The sequence below is a fragment of the Nerophis ophidion genome, linkage group LG27 (genome assembly GCF_033978795.1).
Source record: "Nerophis ophidion isolate RoL-2023_Sa linkage group LG27, RoL_Noph_v1.0, whole genome shotgun sequence".
NCBI classification, from domain to species: domain Eukaryota; kingdom Metazoa; phylum Chordata; class Actinopteri; order Syngnathiformes; family Syngnathidae; genus Nerophis; species Nerophis ophidion.
Window position 1 is genome coordinate 4,381,971 of NC_084637.1, and position 25,802 is coordinate 4,407,772.

General features: G+C 44.1%; 1 protein-coding gene across 4 annotated transcripts in view; it reads right to left on the minus strand.

Annotated features, from left to right (window-relative positions):
• The window catches only part of LOC133544363 (collagen alpha-1(XVIII) chain-like), a 71,784-nt gene that overhangs the window by 22,126 nt on the left and 23,856 nt on the right, over positions 1 to 25,802 (minus strand). For 2 of the 4 annotated variants that reach the window (XM_061889594.1, XM_061889593.1), the window contains exons 1-8: positions 22,348 to 23,471; positions 10,648 to 11,189; positions 3,762 to 3,845; positions 3,637 to 3,696; positions 3,474 to 3,549; positions 428 to 552; positions 329 to 346; positions 66 to 245 (exon numbers count right to left, since the gene is read on the minus strand). In XM_061889594.1, the coding sequence (XP_061745578.1) occupies positions 66 to 245; positions 329 to 346; positions 428 to 552; positions 3,474 to 3,549; positions 3,637 to 3,696; positions 3,762 to 3,845; positions 10,648 to 11,189; positions 22,348 to 23,212 (1,950 nt within the window). In that variant the 5' untranslated portion in view covers positions 23,213 to 23,471. Of the gene's footprint in view, positions 1 to 65; positions 246 to 328; positions 347 to 427; positions 553 to 3,473; positions 3,550 to 3,636; positions 3,697 to 3,761; positions 3,846 to 10,647; positions 11,190 to 22,347; positions 23,472 to 25,802 lie in introns of those variants that run through there. The other 2 variants (XM_061889595.1, XM_061889596.1) reach the window with 2 other exon arrangements.

Genomic DNA, 25,802 nt, shown 5'->3' on the forward strand with positions numbered 1-25,802 from the left:
GGAGCATTAATTGACGAAGAAACAGATGCAATCAGTTATTATTTATCTTTCTAAAATGATCTCACAGGCTCGCCATCAGCTCCCGCTGGACCTGGCAACCCATCTCTGCCTGGAGGTCCGGCCACCTGCTGCGAGGAAGAACCGCCCCCGATGTGGACTACCTCGCCAGCGCGTCCTGCAGGCCCGGGAGGCCCTGGGGGGCCCTGATCCCCACGCTCTCCTTTAGTTCCAAAAGTGGTACTACCCTGGTGACCAGGAGAAGTTATCAATAAGCTTGAGTAACTTAACGACAAAAAGTGAATATGGGGAAATCATAAAGCCCTCTTACCTTATCTCCTTTTTCGCCCTAAAAAAAAAGGCACTTGTTAAATAAATAATGTACATGGAAATGTTTGGGAGATAAGGACGTAACAAGTCAACTCTCCACCTTCTGCCCGCTACCTCCAGCTTGTGTGGAGTATCCTGAACCTGAGTCTCCCTTTGGCCCCGTGGGGCCTCTGTCCCCTTGGGTGCCTTTCTCTCCTCTGTCACCTTTTTCTCCTCTGACACCACCTGATGGAGCAGTGACATGTCAGAAGGAAAACAGTCATTGGACAGACGCTGCTTCTGGCTGTGCTAAAATAGAAATAATGCGTCAAAATGTCCAGTAGAGGGAGCTATTTCATCACCCAACTCCTTTATTCATTCATTTCCTAATCCTGTTCAAGGTGTAAACAAAGGGTCGGCAACCCAAAACGTTGAAAGAGCCATATTGGACCAAAAATACAAAAACAAAGCCATATTACATACAGATAGTGTGTCATGAGATATAAATTGAATTATGAGGACTTAAAGGAAACTAAATGAGCTCAAATATAGCTACAAATGAGGCATAGTAATGCAATATGTACATACAGCTAGCCTAAATAGCATGTTAGCATCGATTAGCTTGCAGTCATGCAGTGACCAAATATGTCTGATTCGCACTCCACACAAGTCAATAACATCAACAAAACTCACCTTTGTGCATTCACACACATTAAAAGTTTGGTTGACAAAATGAGACGGAAAAAGAAGTGGCATAAAACACGTCCTAGAAAGTCGGAGAAAGTTGTACGTGTAAACAAACCACGGTGAGTTCAAAGACCGCCAAAATCAGTAGGACAAAACGGCGCTCGCCAAATACTTGAATCAGTGAAGCATGTTTAATACAAACAGTGTGCTTTACAACAATTAGGGATGTTTGTGTCACGTTTGTCCTCCTACAGAAACCTTATGAAAACAAAAAATATTTTTTTTCCCTTCATCTTTTTCCATTTTTCATACATGTTTTAAAAAGCTCCAGAGAGCCACTAGGGCGGCGCTAAAGAGCCGCAGGTTGCCCACCCCCGACATATATGGACAATTTAGGACACAGGTACTGAAGTATGCATCTTAAAGGTCCACAAGCAAATGTTTTAAAAGCTGTTCAAGCCACAAGCCTGTTATATCAAAAGGAATGCCATTATAACCAGCAACAGAAACATACTAAAATAAACTGAAATGTCTTTTCCTATTTGAAAATAAATCCAAATCAATTCCAACAACAACAAAAAAATAGCTGTTTGAGAATCAAGCGCCTAAGGTGGTCCAAAATGTACATGCTAAAATAAAAATAGTGCTGCTTTTATTTTGAAGGCCAGGGTGGCCAGACGGCTTCCAAGTCTTTCAGCCAAATTAGAATTACTGCGACTAATCATCCATTCATCCATTTTCTACCGCTTATCCCTTTCGGGGTTAGCGGGGGGTTCTGGAGCCTATCTCAGCTGCATTCAGGCGGAAGGCGGAGTACACCCTGGACACGTCGCCACCTCATCACAGGTGCAAGACAGATAGACAGACAACATTCAAGATAATTTAAAGCAGGGAAATTTGTGGATTAGTCAAGGAAAGAATACATGTTGTGAAAGTTAGTTTTTAATGTGGAGTTGAGTTGAATTTAAGTTGATTTTTATCAACATATATATATATATATATATATATATATATATATATATATATATATATATATATATCCATCCATCCATTCCCTACCGCGTGTACCTCTCTGGTCAAGTAATTTATTGTGATTAATCCCATCCATCCTTCCATCTTCTTCCACTTATCCGAGGTTGGGTCGTGGGGGCAGCAGCCTAAGCAGGGATCCCGAGGCGTTCCCAGGCCAGCAGGGAGACATAGTCTTCCCAACGTGTCCTGGGTCTTCCCCGTGGCCTCCTACCGGTTGGACGTGCCCAAAACACCTCCCTAGGGAGGCGTTCGGGTGGCATCCTGACCAGATGCCCGAACCACCTCATCTGACTCCTCTCCATGTGGAGGAGCAGCAGCTTTACTTAGAACTCCTCCCAGAGGGCAGAGCTTCTCACCCTATCTCTAAGGGAGAGACCCGCCACCCGGCGGAGGAAACTCATTTGGGCCGCTTGTACCCGTGATCTTATCCTTTCGGTCATGACCCAAAAGCTCATGACCATAGGTGAGGATGGGAACGTAGATCGACTGGAAAATTTAGAGCTTTGCGTTTCGTCTCAGCTCCTTCTTCACCACAACGGATCGATACAGCGTCCGCATTACTGAAGACGCCGCACCGATCCGCCTGTCGATCTCACCATCCACTCTTCCCTCACTCGTGAACAAGAATCCAAGGTACTTAAACTCCTCCACTTGGGGCAAGACCTCCTCCCCAATCCGAAGATGGTACGCCACCGTTTTCCGGGCGAGAACCATGGACTCGGACTTGGAGGTGCTGATTCCCATCCCAGTCGCTTCACACTCGGCTGCGAACCGATCCAGTGAGAGCTGAAGATCCCGGCCAGATGAAGCCATCAGGACTACATCATCTGCAAAAAGCAGAGACCTAATCCTGCAGCCACCAAACTGGATACCCTCAATGCCGAGAAATTCTGTCCATGATAGTTATGAACAGAATGGGTGACAAAGGGCAGCCTTGGCGGAGTCCAACCCTCACTGTAAACGGATCCGACTTACCGCCGTCATGCGGACCAAGCTCTGACACTGATCATACAGGGAGCGGACCGCCACAATCAGACAGTCCGATACCCCAGACTCTCTGAGCACTCCCCACAGGACTATATACACGGTCCAATGCCTTCTCCAAGTCCACAAAGCACATGTAGACTGGTTGGGCAAACTCCCATGCACCCTCAGGGACCCTGCCCAGAGTTGAAACTTGAATGTATATATTGTTGAATTTTGCATAAATACATTTGTTGTTAAGAATATCCTTTTGTTTGCTTCAAATATTTCTCCTGTGGTTTAATTCTGATTTGAATTCATACTTTCGTCCTTGCATTGGACGCAGACCAACATTTGCTGTACCGCCCACCTCTAACGCAAACCACATTGCAACCCAGAATCCTGGCAGTGTTGCAGACATTAACACACTTCTACCATGCAAAAAACGCACAATTAATTTCCAGTAACAACAATCGTGTCGTTACCTGTCTCCTTCTGTCTGCTTCCCTTTGAGGCTATCAATGGAGGTTCTGGTACAGGCCTGAACGACGCAGGTGTGGTCTGGAAATAGAATACAACCGAACTCTCTGAACTCCCCATTGCCGAGTGTGTGTCAAGTCATCAAAGTGTTTGTGTTTGACGGCCGACCTTGACCGAGACTTGTGTTTGCCTTGCGTTGCCTTCGCCGCTGCCAAAGTCCCCTGACCCCTGCCGGACCAGTCAGGTCATTAAAACTTCAGGGGTTGAGTGAGGTCAAGCGCACGAATACTCACGGCGTCCGAGTCGTCGTCGGAGTCGTCGCACAACCGCTCGGCTGCGTGAGAGTTTCCCACCACTTTCAGCTCTGCTATCTCGCCCTAAAGACACAAAAGGGAGTACAGGCCAAAGGTCAGTGGTCTTCCTTCCCTGCATCCAGCTGGGATGAGCTACACAGGAGGTCAAACTTCATCCGGGCCTTGAAAGTTTTGTAGGAAATTTTGTGAAATGTAGATCGATCCAAAAACTGATCGAGTTGATATCATGACTTCTACCGTATTTCCTTGAATTGCCACCGGGTATATAGTATGCGCCTGCCTAGAATTACTGCCGGGTCAAACTCGTTTCGCAAAATATTATTTTTATTAGCGCATGTCTGGAATTTCCGCCGTGTCAAACTCGTTTCGCAAAATAATTAGCATATGCGTAGAATTTCCACCGGGTCAAACTCGTCACGTCACGAGTGACACTTCAGCTGTCATCATTTTCAAAATGGAGGAGGCTGATTTCAATCATTTGAAATCGCAGATTAAGAGCTATTCAGTAGGATTTAAGGTCCAAGCTATTGAATATGCTAAAAAGAACAGTAGGCAGCTATGTTTTATTAGTATACCGTAGCTGCGTGTGTCAAATATGAGTCATTAAATGACTCCCGCCTCCTGGTGGTAGAGAGCGCTAGTGATCCGTCTTGCGACTACTCGGCTGCAGAAGAAGTGACAACAAGCAGCAAGAGTGAGCAGCTATCGTTTATTTTTTTCCTCTCGCTTGCACTTTTAACATGGAGGATTACATATCTAAAATACAACAGTTTACTAAACTGGACTTTCAATCGAAGCAGGAGGTAATAAAGGAAGATCTCCATCGAGACAGAGAGACTTTTAAAACTGAAGAAAGGTAAGGAAGACTTCTATAAACAAGTTATAGTTGCTTTTGATCAGAAGGAGCTGCGCATAGACTTCATTTATAAGTAAAGGTAAGAAAATAATAAAAAATTTTTTAAATTAAATGTGCTTTTCATGATGGTGTCCTTACATCACACTCAAATTTTTAAGCGCATGCCTTTGGTAAGTGTCGGAGTGAGAAGAGTTTTTAAATGAATTAGCGCCCCGGTGGCAATTCAAGGAAATACGGTATGTTCATTTCCACATGTAGGGGTGTATCTGTGGTTTGTTGTCATTTCAATTACGTAGTATCGTATCAGTATCTACATTTTTAATTGGATCGATACCAGCGGCATAAACACTGCTGTGTTTGTGCGGCCCAAGTGGCCAATTTTAAAGATACTATCACAAAAAGAAACATAACAATTGAAATTACAAAACGAACAAAAAGTGTAATGTAACAAACAAATGTTGCTATATTGACACTAATAACTAGAGATGTCCGATAATGGCTTTTTTGCCGATATCCGATATTGTCCAACTCTTAATTACCGATTCCGATATCAACTGATACCGATATATACAGTGGTTTTTACATTATACTGTTCATGGAAAAACTGTTTTTTTTAATTCTCCCAACTTAGCCGCCAGTTTTTCTAAATAAATGATAAATGATAAATGGGTTGTACTTGTAAAGCGCTTTTCTACCTTCAAGGTACTCAAAGCGCTTTGACACTACTTCCACATTCACCCATTCACACACACATTCACACACTGATGGAGGGAGCTGCCATGCAAGGCGCCAACCAGCACCCATCAGGAGCAAGGGTGAAGTGTCTTGCTCCGGACACAACGGACGTGACGAGGTTGGTACTAGGTGGGAATTGAACCAGGGACGCTCGGGTTGCGCACGGCCACTCTCCCACTGCGCCACGCGTTTTCTACTGTAAAAACAAATGTACTGTCTTTTTCAATTTACAGTAATATGCTGTAAAAAAAATTTTGAAAATGTATTGTCATTTTTATTAATTTGACGGGTACTTTGCTGTAAAGTTAAGTACTTTTATTTAGACAAACCATGTTTGGAAAGTATGATAATATACTGGAATATTTTGTTGCAATATTGGATACTATTAAAGTTGAAAAGGTAGGCAATTTCAAGCAGTACATATACCGTATTTCCTTGAATTGCCGCTGGGGCGCTAATTAATTTAAAACCTCTTCTCATTAAGGCGCTTACCAAAGGCATGCGGTAAAAGTAAGCATGCGCTAATTATTTTAAAACCTCGTCTCACTCCAGCACTTACCAAAGGTATGCAGTAAAAAATTGAGTGTGATGTAAGCTTGGACCTTAAATCCTACTGAATAGCTCTTAATCTTCTTCCCTTTATGCGATTTCAAATTACCGGTATTGAAATCAGCCTCCTCCATTTTGAAAATGATGACAGGGGAAATGTCACTTGTGACGTCACGAGTTTGACCAGGCGGTAATTCAAGACAGGCGCATACTATATACCCTGCGGCAATTCAAGGAAATACGGTAGTTTTTATGTCAAAATGAAAAAAAAATCTAATTACATTTAGTGAGAAAATATTACTTTATTAACACATCATTTTCCAGATAAGATAAAATGATGTGGCGGGCCAGATCTGGCCCCCGGGCCTTGAGTTTGACACTTGTGATCTAGAAAATAAAGCGTAAAATAATAATAAATATGGATATATGACTCATTTTAGCACTTTTATGAGTGGTAGCCTTTTGGAGCCCTAAGACCTTGTGGTCAGATTTTTTTTTAACTGTCATTGTTCATAAAATACTAATGATCAAAGGAAATGTTGTTATGAATTATTTACCTATTTAGGGCTCCAAATAATTTTGTGGAAATTACGTCATATTTTGTGTTCTTGTCATAAATAAAACAGGGTAAAAGGGCATAAAACATAAAAAAATAAAATAAAAAAAAATCTTTATGGCAACAGATAGATATGAATATGATCTAAATATATCTAAATGTCAAAAAGTAAAAAAAAAACAAAAAAAAAACATAATATATGACTTATTTTTAACACTTAAATGACTAAGACCCTTTTGGGACCCCGGGACCTTTCACTATGTAAAGTGCTTTGAGTCACTAGAGAAAAGTGCTATATAAATATAATTCACTTCACTTCACCTACCAAGTATGTCTTTGTGGTTTGTGCAGCCCTTTGAGACACTAGTGATTTAGGGCTATATAAATAAACATTGATTGATTGATTGATTGATTGACCTTTAACATTCACCAAAATTGAGGGGAGCCCGAATGGTTTAAAAAAAAAAAAATAATAATAATCAAAATGGCTCCCACATGCTTTCATTTCTCAGTGTGTGGCCCTCAGTGGAAAAAGTTTGGACACCCCTGCTCCATACGGTTGTTTGTGTGTGCTCGTCTTACTTTGATGGACCGAATCACCACGTGGTCACCATTATTTGTGTCTGCTAAACTTTTATTCAGCCGTATCACGTCACATTTTATGTTCTTTGTAATAGTTTTAGTTTGGTTGACCAAGTTCATTCAAAATCTCATTGAGATAATTGCTAATTTAGCACAGCTTCCAAAGCTGTCATCATGACAAATTTACGGTTGTTTTTCTAAAAGGATTGCACCATCTAAGTTTAAATTGCAGCCGAACATTTTCCCTTTTGATATAATGTCTAAAGAATGTTATTTTTTCATAGTTTTTAGCCTTTTATTGTATTTTGATGACTTCTTCAATTATTGTCCAAGCAACATTGCAGTTTTGAATTGGCTTCACTGCGGTAGCAAATATCCAACACTTTTATTTACCCCTAGGACTTATTTTCTTTTACCTTTTTATAAGTGGAAAATAAACACATGATATTGGACCGAACTGAATTGTATTGACAATTTAGTCTTTTTGTCTATTGTTCACACGTGACTATTTAAAGTAGAAATGTATACATAACTTGCAAAATATAAATAATATATTGTTTCTTAATATCTAAATATAATTAAAGCTGCAAGCAGCGTTGGTCGGGTCCGCCTTTGGCTGCTGCCGCCGCTACTCAAGCCCTGGTCTAAGGCAGACCTACATAGAGGTTTTTGTTTCATGTCTCTACGACATTCCTAACAGAAGTTACAAGCAGTTTTGTCTTGGTTTTTTCCTAGGGGGCGCTAGAGCGCAATTTTGATTTTTAGGGTTTGGTTTTTTATTAGATGGCAATTTTCGCCAGCCCTAATGTGTGTGTAAAATTTGTTGAGTTTTGAAGCATGTTAAGGGGGTCAAATTACAGATCGGCGTTTCTGGATGTTGTTGATAAATGGCTTTCGCTTGGCATAGTAGAGCTTTAACTTGCACTGTGAAGCATTTTAAATGGGTCAAATTACAGCTCAAAGAGGCAAAAATGACATTTTTTAGGTAACTTTGCGCAGGGGTTCTTTGAAGGCGCGTAAAATCAAAACCGGAGCAGTAATCAAAACTCTGTTCTATACCTTTAATCAAAAGGGTTCAATCTGTCTTTTGTGCGAGTTTGAATCCGAAACGACAAACGCGCTCAGAGGAGATAACTTTTGAAAAAAGGTTACGGGTGTTTACAAAACTTTTATTTTGAAGGGGTAATTTTTCACTTCCTGTTGATTTTTGCTGAAGGATGCCAATAATTAAAATGTAGGTCTAAGTGAGACCTACATAGAAGTTTTTGTTTAATGTCTTTCCGGTATTCCCACCGGAAGTTACAAGCAGTTTTGTCTGTGTTTTCTTCCTCGAAGCAGTTTTTGCTGTGTTTTGATCAAAAATTGCGCTAGAGCGCAATTTTAAGTTTTTTTTTTGTTTTTTTCATTAGATCGAAATTTCTGCCAGTCCTGATGTGTGTGCCAAGTTTGGTGAGTTTTGAAGCATTTTAAGGGGGTCAAATTTCAGCTCAAAGAGGCAAAAATTGAATTTTTTGCAAAAATTTTGTTTTGAAGGGTATTTTTCCAACTTTCTGTTGATTTTTGCCCTAGAAGACAGAATTATGAAATGTAGGTCTAAGTTAGACCTACGTGACAGTTTTTGTTTCATGTCTTTACGACATTCTTAACGGAAGTTACAAGCAGTCTGTTTTTCTTTCCTTCCTAGGGGGCGTTAGCACGCAATTTTGATTTTTCTGGTTTGGCTGCCTAATAAGTTGGGAAGTCATGCCAGACCGATGTGTGTCAAATTTGGTGAGTTTTGAAGCATGTTAAGGGGGTCAAATTACAGCGCATAGGTGCGGAATAAAGAAAGAAAGAATAATAAAACGCACCAGTTTCCATAGGGTCCTTGGCCCATGGCAAAGGACTCCTGTGGAGTCCTTTGCCATGGGCCAAAGACCCTAAAAACCACTAATCTACTTCTGGTTGCCAAAAGTAGTACAGTTAATTGGTTCCGGGCCCGGGCCATGATAAATACATTTCCATGAAGTAGGAATTATTGATTATAAATGGAATATACGGCGTGAGCACCTTGTCAAACTTAAGGCCCGCCACATTATTTTATGTGTCAGCGAAAGCCTGGAAATAATTTGCGTTAATAAAAAGCTAAATATATTTGTTCTTTCCCTTTTGACATGAAAAATCATGTACTGACTGCATCTTTTAAAATTCAAAATGATCAAAATCTAAATATCATATTATCATGTATTCCAAAAATATTTTTTTGTTAAAATAAATATAAATACTGTATTTAAATATCTGCTTCAAAACAAATTATCAATCAAATAAGCGGTAGAAAATGGATGGATGGATTATCAATCAAATTGGTGGATAGATTTTACGGTTAAATTCCGCCGACTGAATTTTTCCCCGTAAAATCAACATTGGTACTGTTTTTTTTCCCCATATACAATAAGACACTAAAACATTAAAAAACTAACAAAAATTAAACATTAAAACAACAAGATTTTATGGTAAAGAAACAAAAACCTGGCAGCTCTGTTGATTTAACTTTACTGCTAAAAACAGTGGTGTTGTTTCTCCATTCCATTCTACTTCTCCCATTTTTTTTAAATGCTGTAAAAAACACTGCTTTTACTGTAACATTCTGCTAACTGCACTGCCAGTTTTAAAATTTAAATATTTTTTTGCAGCTTATGTAAAAAAATATATTATTAATGTATTATGTATATACACATGTATATTCATTCATCCATCCATCTTCTTCCGCTTATCCGAGGTCGGGTCGCGGGGGCAACAGCCTAAACAGAGAAACCCAGACTTCCTTCTCCCCAGCCACTTCGTCTAGCTCTTCCCGGGGGATCCCGAGGCGTTCCCAGGCCAGCCGGGAGACATAGTCTTCCCAATGTGTCCTGGGTCTTCCCCGTGGCCTCCTACCGGTTGGACGTGCCCTAAACACCTCCCTAGGGAGGCGTTCAGGTGGCATCCTGACCAGATGCCCGAACCACCTCATCTGGCTCCTCTCCATGTGGAGGAGCAGCGGCTTTACTTTGAGTTCCTCCCGGATGGCAGAGCTCCTCACCCTATCTCTAAGGGAGAGACCCACCACTCGGCGGAGGAAACTCATTTGTACCCGGGATCTTATCCTTTCGGTCATGACCCAAAGCTCATGACCATAGGTGAGGATGGGAACGTAGATCGGCCGGTAAATTGAGAGCTTTGCCTTCCGGCTCAGCTCCTTCTTCACCACAACGGATCGGTACAACGTCCGCATTACTGAAGACGCCGCACCGATCCGCCTGTCGATCTCACGATCTACTCTTCCCTCACTCGTGAACAAGACTCCTAGGTACTTGAACTCCTCCACTTGGGGCAGTATATTCATATATTACTCATTGTTAAAAGCGGCCCTCTGAGGGAAACCATAACTGTGAGTTGCCCTCAATGAAAACCAGTTTGACACCCCTGAGCTAGAGCATAAAAAAAACACGATACTCAGTAGGCTAGCGTGTTGGATGAGTAATATTAAAGACCAGGGCCACAAAAAGCCTAGAGCCAGCCTTGGATACCAGAATTGTTAGCAGTCTATCCCACCCCGACTTGCTAACCTGGAACTTGTCTGGATCAGCCCCCCCAGCATGGCCGACAAAGATCCCGGCCGCTGTGTCAAGCTCCATGGGGTCCGGTGAGCGCTCAAACTTGACCACCCGCGGTTCCGACTCGCATCCTTGGTAGAAGGTCACATGGTCCTCAAAGACCGCGAGAGAGAAACGAGTCCACCTGCCCACCAAGCTCGGCACCTCGAAGCTGGCCGCTTCGTAAGACGCCTCGGATTCGGGCTCGGTGTAGAAGAACCGCACCCTCTGACGCCCCGACTCCACGGGGCCGAGCTTGACGGCGACGTGCATGAGCCTCCGGGGCCCGTCGGTGATGGAGAAGAGGACGGAGGCGGCAGGAGTGGACGGCTTGACGTGGAAGAGGAGGGAGAAGTGGCGGTAGAAAGGGTTGGGGACGTGGGCCATCGCCGGCTGACCCGTCGCAGCCGCAGACGTGAAGACATAGGTCGGGGTCCCGCCCGGCCCGCTCACACGGCCGATCTCATCGGGCGGCGGATCTCCGATTAGCTGAAGCAGAGACAAACTGCTCTGCTCTGCAGGGGAGGAAGAGACAAGGACATCCTGAGAGACAAAGTCCACATGGCTGATCTCGGGATCAACTGACACTTTCATGCTTACTGTAAATGTGGAAAGGTACACTTGAACAAAAGCTGAACCAAACACTGATTTGTGGTAATAATGATAAAGCAAATATTTTGTGTAGTAACTACGAATTAGGGCTGTCAGAAATGACTAACTACCCGACAAAGGCCGTTCTCAATTCCAACATCATGTATCCCCAACTCTGGGTCCTCTCCGCACTCTGACACTTCCTCATTCCCCACCAATCACACCCGTGCAAGGGGCCTTCACGGACATAGGAACCATCAACACACAGCAGGAGGAGGTCATGACAGTACCCCCCCCCTCAAAGTCCCTCATTGGAGCATAGTTCAGACACACAGCTAGCCTAAATAGCATGTTAGCATCAATTATATGGGGCGGTTTTCCTGTGATTGACAGCTGGGAAAACCAATCCTGGGAGAGCCTCTAATTGGGTAAACCTGGGTATTAACTTTGTTGAGGTTGTCATTGAGGGCCGCATGGTGGCCTCGTGGTTAGCCGAAGGCGCTGTCAGGAGATCTGGGTTCGAACGTCCGTTTGGAGTTTGCATGTTATTCATGTGTGGGTGTGGGTTTTTACCGGGGTTCTTCAGCTTCCTGCCACATTCCGAATGTTGCATGTCCGAATGAACGTGGGCTGGAATGGTGGTTTCACGACTTGTGTACCCTGTACGCCCGTAGTCAGCTGGGATAGGCTCCAGCTTACCCACAACCCTAATGAGGATGAGCGGTGTAGAAAATTAATAGGTGGGCACTTTAACAAGGATAAGAAGTGTGTTTGGGCCAAGTCCAATGCCAAGTGTGGGATGCAGGGGTGTAAAGCACGTCGCCACTGGACTCTAGAGGAGTGGAGACGCCTTCTCTGGTCTCTGGACTGATGAATCACGCTTTTTCATCTGGCAATCTGATGGACCAGTCTGGGTTTGGAGCTTGCCAGGAGAAGACTACATTTTGGACTGCATTGTGCCGAGTGTGAAATTTGGTGGAGGAGGAATTATGGTGTGGGGTTGTTTTTTTTCAGGAGTTGGGCTTGGCCCCTTTAGTTACAGTGAAAGGAACTTTGAATGCTCCATTATACAAAAACATTTTGGACAATTCCATTTCATATGTGAGTCAAGCCAGGTGGCCAAATACTCTTGGCAATATAGTGCATACAAATAAGCATTTCATGCAATTTTTTTTTCTTGTGTGTCCAGACAGTTAAATATATTATTGTCCTTTTCAGATTCCCCCTCTTTGTCTCCATGAAAGCAAATTGATGGAAGAGTGAATTCCCACCGAAGAACTCCGCCTCCAAAACCAACAAGTCAGATTCTCACAAGTCGGCATCACAAGGGAGGAAGGTTTTGGCCGGGCGGTGGAAGTGGGAGGAGATTGATGAGACAAACACACTGAAAAGTCAATTCTGCACATCAGGGTATCATGTGTGCAGTCATTGGGGGGGGGGGGGGGGGGGCGTAAGTCACGTGAAACAAACAAATGGCGGGCAACTCGACGTTTTCATTATTCACGTGAGCACCGACTGCCGACTGAAGGAGAAACACGCTCAAAAATATCCTCATTTTTTCTTTCACACACTCATCACATCTCTGTGAATGGCGCGTTGTGTTCAAATCCCGTGGGATATTGTCCAATCGGAGCACGCGGGGTGGTCCCAGATCCCAACTGGCAGCACCTGCTGTCGGTTCCTGCAGCTGCTGTGCACACATCAGTGCGACTCCAAGTTGGACTTCTCAGACTCGAGTGTAGAAGCTGGTGAACATTTAACACCCGTGCACTTTTGGAAACGCTCCAATTCACTGGCTGGGGGCTCAGCTCCGCACCCGCTACTGCGGACCACTGTAACGCCTTGAGAAAAAAGGCTCCTCGAAAGGACAATCTGGCATGGCACAACGTGGTGGGAAATCATCCAGCCAGATGTTCACCGTCTTGCCCTCCGACAACAACCTTGTGTACATTTCCCAGGAACCAAAGTGAGCTCATGTTCCTGACGGATTACATGAGGACTCACTCAGTGCCTGTGGACCAACTGGCAGCAGCTTAGGGAGATGGACGGGTGCGCGGACGGAGGCCAGGGAAGGAAATGCATGTCAGATGTGTGCATGGGAAAGTGGACAGCGTGGGATAAGAAGCGCGGAGAACCCAAAGGGCAAAGGAAATCAACTCCGTCGTGTATGTTTGAACCCAAAGACACTGAAGGGCATTAGAACAACTTCTCTAGGTCTTGTTTGGGACACCCGACATACACAGGAACACACCCCTGGGACCAAACCAACTGGACTTGGCAGTTCTAGGGGAACATCTGTCAAACTGAGGCCTCCCCTCAAATATTAGTCCATGTTTGAACATCCTGAGAGACAATCAAAACTATCTTGGACACGGATATATATATATTTTTAGATCAATCTTTAAAATCGGCAGCATGTGAATGGGATCTTGCATTGCAGCAGGCTCATAAAAATAAACTGAGAAGCAAGCGGCCAATCACAGTTTATTGTTATTCCCCCAAAAAGTGCAGTTCCACTTTCAAGTTACTTGCTGGGCATTTGGAGTTCTCTAGTGGTGCATTCATGTACTGCAAATTCTGAGTGCAAGTATGGAAGTGTGCAAAGTCGACTTGTGTGTGCTGATTTAATTTTGTGTAGCGGTAGACGCACAGGCCATTTAAAAAAAAACAACAACACAAAAAAGGTTTATGTTGCATCCTGGATTCTGTGTAAGAATCTGTGGTCAGTGCCTGAGAGCTGCGGCCTGCCACCATGACCCCGCACTCCCTTCCCTCTGTTGCTAGATATCCGGAGATGTACGTTGTAATGTGTATATGTGCTTTGCGATGGAGGTTTTTTTTTTCTCACTCCAATCTAGATTGTATTTTTTTTACTCATCCTTCCCCAGCGTTTTACCTTTTTTCCCATCTTTTACAGGGCGCCTTGTGGCAACCGATCAGCGTTCCTGTTCTGTAACCCTGTACACCGTTTGTTTGTCTCATCTTGAATGGGTTTGTGCTGAAAGCAACGTTTTGTTGTACTTGTGTAATGACAGTAAACACCTATCATCTATCTATCTATCTATCTATCTATCTATCTATCTATCTATCTATCTATCTATCTATCTATCTATCTATCTATCTATCTGGCGGCATAGCTCGGTTGGTAGAGTGGCCGTGCCAGCAACTTGGGGGTTGCAGGTTCGATTCCCGCTTCCGCCATTCTAGTCACTGCCGTTGTGTCCTTGGGCAAGGCACTTTACCCACCTGCTCCCAGTGCCACCCACACTGGTGTAAATGTAACTTAGATGTTGGGTTTCACTATGTAAAGCGCTTTGAGTCACTAGAGAAAAGCGCTATATAAATATAATTCACTTCACACTTCACGATCTATCTAAACGAGTGTTAACCTCTAAAGGCTTTAGTGGCCACATGCGTGGACAGCACCATTTGGCTCATATTTCCAAAAATTGTGTACACTACTGTATTGGGGTCTTATGGCCACTTATGTGGACACTTATACTGCCATCTGGTGGTGTCAGAAGAGTATAACATACAATGGAATTTGGGGGGAAAAAGTGTAAAAATAAGAATTAGCAAGTCACTACACATGAAGTACAAGATAATTCTTACTTTTTATTCTAATTAGGGTCCAATAAGCCCAACAACAATTAAACAAACAGCCTGGGCCTTAATGTATCTTTGTGTTCTCAAAGACATGGACATGATGGACATGTTGTCCGTTCTCACCTCTCTAAGCCCCCCTCTACACTAAGTCCTTAAACACCTTAAACAAATAACTATTTAGTCCAAGCCCCGTTTCAGCCACACTAAACCAGCGTTTAAGGACAACTTTTTACACAGGTAAGTGCGCCGTATATTTTTGGAATCTCCGGCTCTTAGCTTTGTAAGGACTCATTGATCGATTTTAAAGTGAGTTTGGAGAGGAAGTGATGTCAGGAAGGACGCGCCACACCCAGCTTCATAGTAAAGCGGTTTAGTAGCTCGGCGCTAACCTCTGTAAATATGGAGGCGAGTCATCCAGACATGCCCGTGATTTTCCTTCCTCTACATGTACACTCTTGTGGAAATCACACATGAATACCTTAAGAGAAATATGTTGCAGCTATCTGGGATACAACACTTCTCAGACGGCAAGAGAACTTTCAGTAAACAAACAGCTTGGTCCTTAAGAGGTTAATTGGACCTTTTTAATGACTATTATGTGATGAAAACAAGTGTTATAATGAGCCACCAAGTCACCTGGGGTTGCTTTTTTAGGCTTCTGATTGGACAGAATGTGCATTGGCAGGCTCCACTTGTGCGAAGGAATGTTTTTCTCCACAGGAATGGGGCAAAATATGTATTTTTAAAAAAAATATCTGTCGTCTAGAATTGAACAGAACCTCTCTTTGGACAACCGCAGCCGGGAAACAAACCCTAAAAATAACCAAACAAATCTGAGCTCTGCCATCATGAAGTGGCAGAAGAAGCTACTTAAAATGTGACCTCTTGCATATTTACTGAATGGATGCCCTTGCCCAACAAGGCTGCTAAAAAGCCCCTCTCTCATTCTCACTTTAATTATTACCCGCCAAGATTTACTGGTTTGGCAGGGTGGGCAACTGTCTGTGACCTCTGCACCCAATGGTGGGGACTTTTGTGGGGGCCCCGTCATCCCAGTAACAAGGGAGCCTTGTTACTGGGATGACAGCATCACCCTCCCTCCCACACATCGTCACTCTCAGAGCATTTTCCCACCCACGGACGCCATCATAAATGTCACCCCTCCTGCCACACATGACCCGATTGTTCCCGTTTTGGGCCTAAATCCTGCTTAAAGTCCACACAGAATGATACAAAAAGGTGACACACAACGTCACTTGAAGAATAAATGCCGGTAAAAAATGTTTCTGCTCCAAATCCACAGATGGCTTCAAGGCATTGGGTTAAAAGTAATGTAAATGGGTTATACTGGTTTTGCGCTTTTCTACCTTCAAGGTTCTCAAAGCGCTTTGACATTATTTCCACATTCACCCATTCACACACACAAGTAGATTTTCAGTGAAAAATCCAAAGAAAGAAGTCGCAACAACATGAGTAGGTGCAACCTGGGACGTGGGCGGGCATGCAGAACAAACATGCAACAAAGACGAAGTGAGAGTGAGGATTCGAACGCAACAATACAAACTTCTCAAGATGCATTTGCAGTCTGCAGTCTGCTAAGAAAACATGCACACGTTTATTAGCTGGCGAGCAAAAAACTGGTGAACCCGCTCATGCCGGACGCCCCTCAGACTGGCTGGGTCATGTAAGCGGTTGTTGACATACCCCGAACCGGAACTGACAATTGTTTTCACGTACAGTGAGACCGCAATTTACGGACCTCTGTATTTTGCAAACTTTTCGGTTTACAAACCTTTGGATCGCGGGATGAATTAAAATGAACGTGGACCCCAACTTAAACAAGTTGGAAAACCTATTTGGGTGTTACCATTTAGTGGTGAATTGTACGGAATATGTACTGTACTGTGCAATCTACTAATAAAAGTTTTAATCAATCAATCAAAAAGGCAGCCATGCCTCTATGTGTGAACCATGTCCGATCAAAAAACAGTGGAACCCGCTCATGCCGGACGCCCCTCAGACTGGCTGGCTCACGTAAGCGGTTGTTGACATACCCCGAACCGGAACTGACAATTGCGTTCATGTACAGTGGAACCACAATTTACGGACCTCTCGGTTTGCAAACTTTTCGGTTCACAAACCTTTCGATCACGGCAGTTTTGCCTCTATGTGTGAACCGTATCTGATCAAAAAACTGAGGAACCCGCTCATGCCGACGCCCCTCAGACTGGCTGACTTACGTAAGCGGTTGTTGACATACCCCGAACCGAAACTGACAATTGCTTTCATGTACAGTGAGACCGCGATTTACGGACCTCTCGATTTTGCAAACTTTTCGGTTTACAAACCTTTGGATCGCGGGATGAATTAAAATTACCGTGGACCCCAACTTAAACAAGTTGAAACACTTATTCGGGTGTTACCATTTAGTGGTGAATTGTACGGAATATGTACTGTACTGTGCAATCTACTAATAAATGTTTTAATCAATCAATCAAAAAGGCAGCCATGCCTCTATGTGTGAACCATGTCCGATCAAAAAACAGTGGAACCCGCTCATGCCGGACGCCCCTCAGACTGGCTGGGTCATGTAAGCGGTTGTTGACATACCCCGAACCGAAACTGACAATTGTTTTCATGTACAGTGAGACTGCAATTTACGGACCTCTGTATTCTGCAAACTTTTCGGTTTACAAACCTTTCGATCACGGCAGTTTTGCCTCTATGTGTGAACCATATCTGATCAAAAAACTGAGGAACCCGCTCATGCCGACGCCCCTCGGACTGGCTGACTCACATAAGCGGTTGTTGACATACCCCGAACCGGAACTGACAATTGTTTTTATGTACAGTGAAACCGCGATTTATGGACCTCTCGATTTTCAAACTTTTCGGTTTACAAACCTTTGGATCACGGCATGAATATATTAACGTGGACCCCAACTTAAACAAGTTGAAAAACTTATTCGGGTGTTACCATTTAGTGGTCACTTGTACGGAATATGTACTGTACTGTGCAATCTACTAATAAAAGTTTCAATCAATCAATCAATCAAAAAGGCAGCCATGCCTCTATGTGTGAACCATGTCCGATCAAAAAACGATGTCCGCTCTTGCCGAATGCCCCTCAGACTGGCTGGCTCACATAAGCGGTTGTTGACATACCCCGAACCGAAACTGACAATTGTTTTCACGTACAGTGAAACCGCAATTTACGAACCTCTTAAATTGCAAACTTTTCGGTTTACAAACTTTTGGATCGCGGCAGCTTTTTGTGTGTGAACCATATCCGTTAAAAAAAACTGTGGAACCCGCTCACGCCGAACGCCCCTCAGACTGGCTGGCTCACGTAAGCGGTTGTTGAAACACCCCGAACCGAAACTGACAATTGCTTTCATGTACAGTAGAACCGCAATTCACAAACCTCTCGATTTACAAACTTTTCGGTTTACAAACCTTTGGATTGCGGCAGCTATGCCTCTGTGTGTGAACCATGTCTTGGTGTATGAACCCTTCATTCATCCAATCATTTTGTGAGTGCCGCTGCCAGTACAGTACGCATTTTGGAGAGGCGGTCTCCCCCCCCCACCCCACATCACATCCTGTTTACGCAGTCCGTTACTCAGTCACAACTTCTCAGTGCTTCAGCGTGTTTCTCTCCACCCCATTTACCAAGTTTTTGCTTACTCAATAGGAGTTCAAGAAAGCCAACAAACCCGCCTGGAAAGAAGGAGGGTTTGGCTGTGGACTTAAACATAGAGAAAAGGGGTAACCCACTCCCGCTTACCCTCCTCCTACACTGTTTTCTATGCCTCTTGACGGCACTATGTCTGCCGTTTGCGGACAACGAGGTAAAACTGATTTTACTTCATTTTTAATTACCGTGGCAACACGGTTGTTAACCTTTTTGAGAGCACCAAAGGGACTTTTGCGTGTATGTGCACACACACACACACACACACACACACACACACACACACACACACACACACACACACACACACACACACACACACACACACTATACAGTATATACACAATATATAAAATGTATATGTGTATACAGTACAGGCCAAAGGTTTGGACACACCTTCTCATTCAATGAGTTTTCTTTATTTTCATGACTATTTACATTGTAGATTGTCACATCAAAACTATGAATGAACACAAGTGGAGTTATGCACTTAACAAAAAAAGGTGAAATAACTAAAAAAAAATGTTTTATATCCTAGTTTCTTCAAAATAGCCACCCTTTGCTCTGATTACCGCTTCGCGACCTCTTGGCATTCTCTGGATGAGCTTCAAGAGGTTCAAGACTGTTGGAAAACCATTTCAGGTGACGACCTCTTGAAGCTCATGGAGAGAATGCCAAGAGTGTGCAAAGCGGTAATCAGAGCAAAGGGTGGCTATTTTGAAGAAACTAGAATTGGAGTTATGTACTTAACAAAAAAAAAGGTGAAATAACGGAAAACATGTTTTATATTGTAGTTTCTTCAAAATAGCCACCCTTTGCTCAGATTACCGTTTGGCACACACTTGGCATTCTCTCCATGAGCTTCAAGAGGTAGTCACCTGAAATGGTTTTCCAACAGTCTTGAACCTCTTTAAGCTCATGGAGAGAATGCCAAGGGTGTGCAAAGCGGTAATCAGAGCAAAGGGTGGCTACTTTGAAGAAACTACAATATAAAACATGTTTTCAGTTACTAAGTACATAACTCCACATGTGTTCATTCATAGTTTTGATGTGACAATCTATAATGTAAATAGTCATGGAAATAAAGAAAACACATTGAATGAGAAGGTGTGTCCAAACGTTTATTAACACTAAATTAGTCATCTTAATCTTGATTTTAATAGTATTCAATAATTATATCTAACCTGCTTACAGTAACAGGATACACCTTATCAATTAATTTGAAGTAAGTGTTAATCACAAAGATTAGTATCAAGGTTTAGAAAAATAAGTAATAATTAATAAAAGGGACTCATAAATAACTGACATTTTTGTTACACATAATTATGCTGTGCTAAAAATAAACTGAGATAATAATAAATAGCTTTCTTACCTGAACTGTCAATACAATTACAGTGCAAATGCAAATGCAGCTTCACCATCTTAGTCACTGTTTTTGCGCTGAAGAAACTCCTCTATGATTCTAGCGCCTGACTTCTAAGTGGTGGAAAAGTGTACTACAATAACATGTATTTTGCTTTTTTAAAAATAAAATAGGGACTTTTTTCGAGGCTCGGACCAATTATTCATGTTTACATTGTCTCTTATGGGATAAATGATAAATGATAAATGGGTTGTACTTGTATAGCGCTTTTCTACCTTCAAGGTACTCAAAGCGCTTTGACACTACTTCCACATTTACCCATTCACACACACATTCACACACTGATGGAGGGAGCTGCCATGCAAGCCGCCAACCAGCACCCATCAGGAGCAAGGGTGAAGTGTCTTGCTCAGGACGCAACGGACGTGACGAGGTTGGTTCTAGGTGGGATTTGAACCAGTGACCCTCGGGTTGCGCACGGCCACTCTACCACTGCGCCACGCCGTCCCTTGCTTAATTATACAAACCTTCCAATTTACAAACACTGTTTATTGATTGTAAATAATGTAAATAATTCAATGTATATACTCTGATGATTAACTTGTGTGATGACTGTATTATGCTGATAGTATATATTTGTACCATGAATTGATTAACGTGGACCTCGACTTAAACAAGTTGAAAAACTTATTGGGGTGTTACCATTTAGTGGTCAATTGTACGGAATATGTACTGTACTGTGCAATCTACTAATAAAAGTTTCAATCAATCAATCAATCAGTGTTCAAGAACCAGTTAAGTTTGTAAATCGAGGTTAACGGCCTGTACTTGTATTTCCGGCCAGAGACATGAGGGGAATTGATGATAATAATAAAGGATTTTTGAACTTATGGCAGATTGTTGACATGGTTTTCCTTTGTGTTCATATTTTATATTTGGCTTATTCTGCTTTATGGGATATTTAATGCTCTTATCTAACAGAGATGCTCATTGTGTTGTATTTTTTTCTAAAAAAAATTTAAATCTGTCAAATGTGCAAATATTTTCCACTGGTGGATAAAAGTCTAAAAATAACTAATCTGTAATGCGGGTTAATACTTGGATTTTAAAGATCACTTTGTACGGAATACGTTTCAAAGTTAAAGTACTAATGGTTGTCACACACACACTAGGTGTGGTGAAATTTGTCCTCCTCATTTGACCCTTGTTCCCCCCCCCCCCGACAAATGCTTTTAAACTTAATATCGGAAATTATCGGTATCGGTTTCAAAGGTAAAATGTATCACTTTTTAAAAATGCCGGACATTAGGGAGAAGTACAGAGCGCCAATAAACCTTAAAGGGCACTGCCTTTGCATGCCGGCCAAGTCACATAAAATCTACGGCTTTTCATGCACACAAGTGAATGCAATGCATACTTGGTCAACAGCCATACAGGTCACACTGAGGGTGGCCGTATAAACAACTTTAACACTGTTACAAATATGCGCCGCACTGTGAACCCACACCAAACAAGAATGACAAACACATTTCGGGAGAACATCGGCACCGTAAAACATAAACACAACAGAACAAATACCCAGGACCCCAAGCAGCACTAACTCTACAATATACATCCCCAGCTACCCCCTACCCCCCCTACTTCAACGTCCTCATGCTCTCTCAGGGAGAGCATGTCCCAAATTCCAAGCTGCTGTTTTGAGGCATGTTAAAGAAAATAATGCACTTTGTGACTTCAATAATAAATATGGCAGCGCCATGTTGGCATTTTTTCCATTAATTGAATTGATTTATTTTGGAAAACCTTGTTACATTGTTCAATGCATCCAGCCGGGCATCACAACTAAATTAGGCATAATAATGTGTTCATTCCACGACTGTATATATCAGTATCGGTTGATATCGGTATCGGTAATTAAGAGTCGGACAATATCGGAATATCGGCAAAAAAGCCATTATTGGACATCTCAGCCTTGATGCTGAGTGCCTAGCAGGGAGGTAATGGCTCCCATTTTTAGTCTTTGGTATGACTCGGCCTACCGATCTCAGGGCAGACCCTCTAACTACCAGGCCACTGAGTGGGTGGTAGAGTTGACACAATACACAACACACGTCAACATAAACACACTCATTTGACCCTTGTGGCCTCTATGTCGACTTAAGCGGTCGACCTTTGAGCAGTAAGAAGAACACAGTGGGTGGACATGGACGGGTTGACGACGTAAGCGGGCTCTGGTGTATTATTATTATTTGAAGCAGTGAAGGCAGGCCAGGCGAAAGCAGCAAAGTGGCGTCTGGCAACAAAAAGATGCGTTGAGCTCGTTTGAGAGCGGCGAAAAACATGCAAAGTCACGTTTTAGTCTGCGCTGAAGCAGTGTGACGTGGCAACAAACAGGGCGCATTCGAAGCCGCCGGGTTACCTTTCCAGTTACCCACGGACGCACACGGAGGGCGGCCGGGCTCCTGCACGTCCACAGGAAGGAGGCTACAATCCAGCGGCGGCTGCCCGCTTCCCAGCGACGCCCAGCAGCTGTCCTGCACTTCGTGGCAGAAGCTGCGGCAGGGCAGGCGCAGGGGCACGCTGGCGTTGGAGGGGCACCTGGGCGCCAGCAGGAGGCACGCCAACCACTCGGCGCTGTGGTGACAGCCCGCCGTGGTCAGCCGCCGCCACTCCAGGAGCGCCGCCTCCACCTGCTCCACAGACGAGTGGTTGAAAAAATTGGGCAAGGTGAAAAACCGCGGGCGTTTCCTGGCGCACATGGGCCAATCAGAGGGTACGGAGAGACAAGGTAGCTCGGAAGCATCCAGAGTCCCGTTGTTGGCGTCTGTTACGCTAGTGGCGTTACCTTGCTCCATGGCGCCACCTTCGAAATCTGGGTCTAACTCGGACCCAACATTCTGCCTGGACCCCGATCCCGATCCCGATCCAGATGCATCCCCTTCCCAGACCCCAGACCCTTCCTCGACCTTCCCCCCGTTCAACCCGTCATTATTACCCGTCATATTCGGGCGCCCGCTCTCCTCCTTCAGGGGTCCACTAGTAGTCCGGGGGCTGGCAGTCGTGTCCCATGCCTTCACCAACTTCCGGATTCCAGTGGCCACGTTGATGATCTCGTCTCCGACCCCTGACAAGTTCTTATCTTCCCCATCCACACCCTTTCCGGGTGTTGGGGTGGCACCTGTCGGGGCCTCGGTGCTGGGCTCTGGCTCGGCATACCAGAACCAGGCCTCTGAGGCTCCCACGCAAAGACCAAAGAGCAGGAGCCAAGTCTGGACCCTCGTCATGCTGCAGTCCAAAAAAGGTTCAAGTGTGCGGTTGTTAGGAGTCTGACAAATCTTCCCTGTGCTGTGCACACCCCCTCATGAAGAGGCACTAAACAAGGACAGATGGGGGACGAGCATCAGGCGGTCACTCAGATTTGCCTTGAAGCTCCTCCTCTTCATCCCTCTTGTCTTCTTTGCGAGATTTGGACCTTGTTCTCCTCCTACGCGGACGTCACCACGTCTCGTCGGAAGGAGACCACCTGACAGGTGACGTTTCACTTTCTGGACAGTGAAAAGGGAGAGTGAGAAGGTGGTGGGAGTGAGGGGCGAAAGCTGAGAACGTGAGGCCCCGGGTGGGGCGGGGGTGGGGGTGGGGGGTGCGCAAATGACTTGTCTCATGATCCACTCTCTCCCTTGCAAAACGTTACCTCATTACAGAAAACCCCCAGAACGGCTTCCATGTCCGTGTTCTCACAGGGGGACGATAAGCGAAGGAACCCCCCCTTCACCCCACCCCGCCAGCCCCCAGTGCCCCCATTGAGCTGCCTCATCTGCCGAGTTAAGACATCCAGCTGTTACACATTCCAGCACTCGCACCGCACGCTCGCCCTGTTTGGAGAAATAATATATCTAATATAATAGTATGATGTACTATGGTAGCTCTGTGACAGTTGTAATTTAGGACTAAAAACATGCTAATAATATCATTACTCCTAATAATATCATACGACACCAGTGTTGGGCTGCGAGTTCTCCCTAGAGGGCCGCCAAAAAACATCTGTTTCTCAGTTGCGGTACGCCGCTGTAATACACTTTTCCACCACTTGTGGCAGTTATGACAATACGGAAGAAGTCTAGGGCTGTGGGACCCGTTTTCATTTTTTTATCAAAAGAAAAATGATACAATTAATACATTTTTCAAACTGAGACTCACTGACTTTGGCTCAATTTCTGTGAAGAACACACATCAGAATACATATTTAATGACCACACATCATACACCTCCCCTACACATTTATATTACATGTAAGCTGTCCGGGTCCACTGGACCCCAAGGCTAATACAAGTGTGGAAATTGATATTCTTTGTAACACACACACACACACACACACACACACACACACACACACACACACACACACACACACACACACACACACACACACACACACACACACACACACACACAGACACACACACACACACACACACACTTATTGGAGGAGGACAGAGTACAGGTACACATCAGAGGGTCGAATGTGCGAGAAAATGAGAGCTGACAGTGTTGACAATGTTTCCACTGGACCCTGGCTAATAGAAGTGTGGAAATTGAGATTCTATGTACCACACACACACACACACACACACACACACACACACACACACACACACACACACACACACACACACACACACACACACAAACACACACACACACACACACACACACACACACACAGGAGGAGGACAGAGTATAGGTACACTTCAGAGGGTCAAATGTGCGAGAAAATGAGAGCAGACAGTGTTGACAAACAATGTTTCCACTGGACCCTGGCTAATAGAAGTGTGGAAATTGAGAGTCTATGTACCACACACACACACACACACACACACACACACACACACACACACACACACACACACACACACACACACACACACACACACACACACAAACACACACACACGCAGATACACATATAGGAGGAGGACAGAGTATAGGTACACATAAGAGGGTCGAATGTGCGAGAAAATGAGAGCAGACAGTGTGACAATGTTTCCACTGGACCCTGGCTAATAGAAGTGTGGAAATTGAGATTCTATGTACCACACACACACACACACACACACACACACACACACACACACACACACACACACACACACACACACACACACACACACACACACACAGGAGGAGGACAGAGTATAGGTACACATCAGAGGGTCATATGTGCGAGAAAATGAGAGCAGGCAGTGTTGACAATGTTTCCACTGGACCCTGGCTAACAGAAGTGTGGAAATTGAGATTCTATGTACCACACACACACACACACACACACACACACACAAACACACACACACACACACACACACACATAGGAGGAGGACAGAGTATAGGTACACTTCAGAGGGTCAAATGTGCGAGAAAATGAGAGCAGACAGTGTTGACAAACAATATTTCCACTGGACCCGGGCTAATAGAAGTGTGGAAATTGAGACTCTATGTACCACACACACACACACACACACACACACACACACACACACACACACACACACACACACACACACACACACACACACACACACACACACAGGAGGAGGACAGAGTATAGGTACACTTCAGAGGGTCAAATGTGCGAGAAAATGAGAGCAGACAGTGTTGACAAACAATGTTTCCACTGGACCCGGGCTAATAGAAGTGTGGAAATTGAGACTCTATGTACCACACACACACACACACACACACACACACACACACACACACACACACACACACACACACACACACACACACATAGGAGGAGGACAGAGTATAGGTACACTTCAGAGGGTCAAATGTGCGAGAAAATGAGAGCAGACAGTGTTTCCACTGGACCCTGGCTAA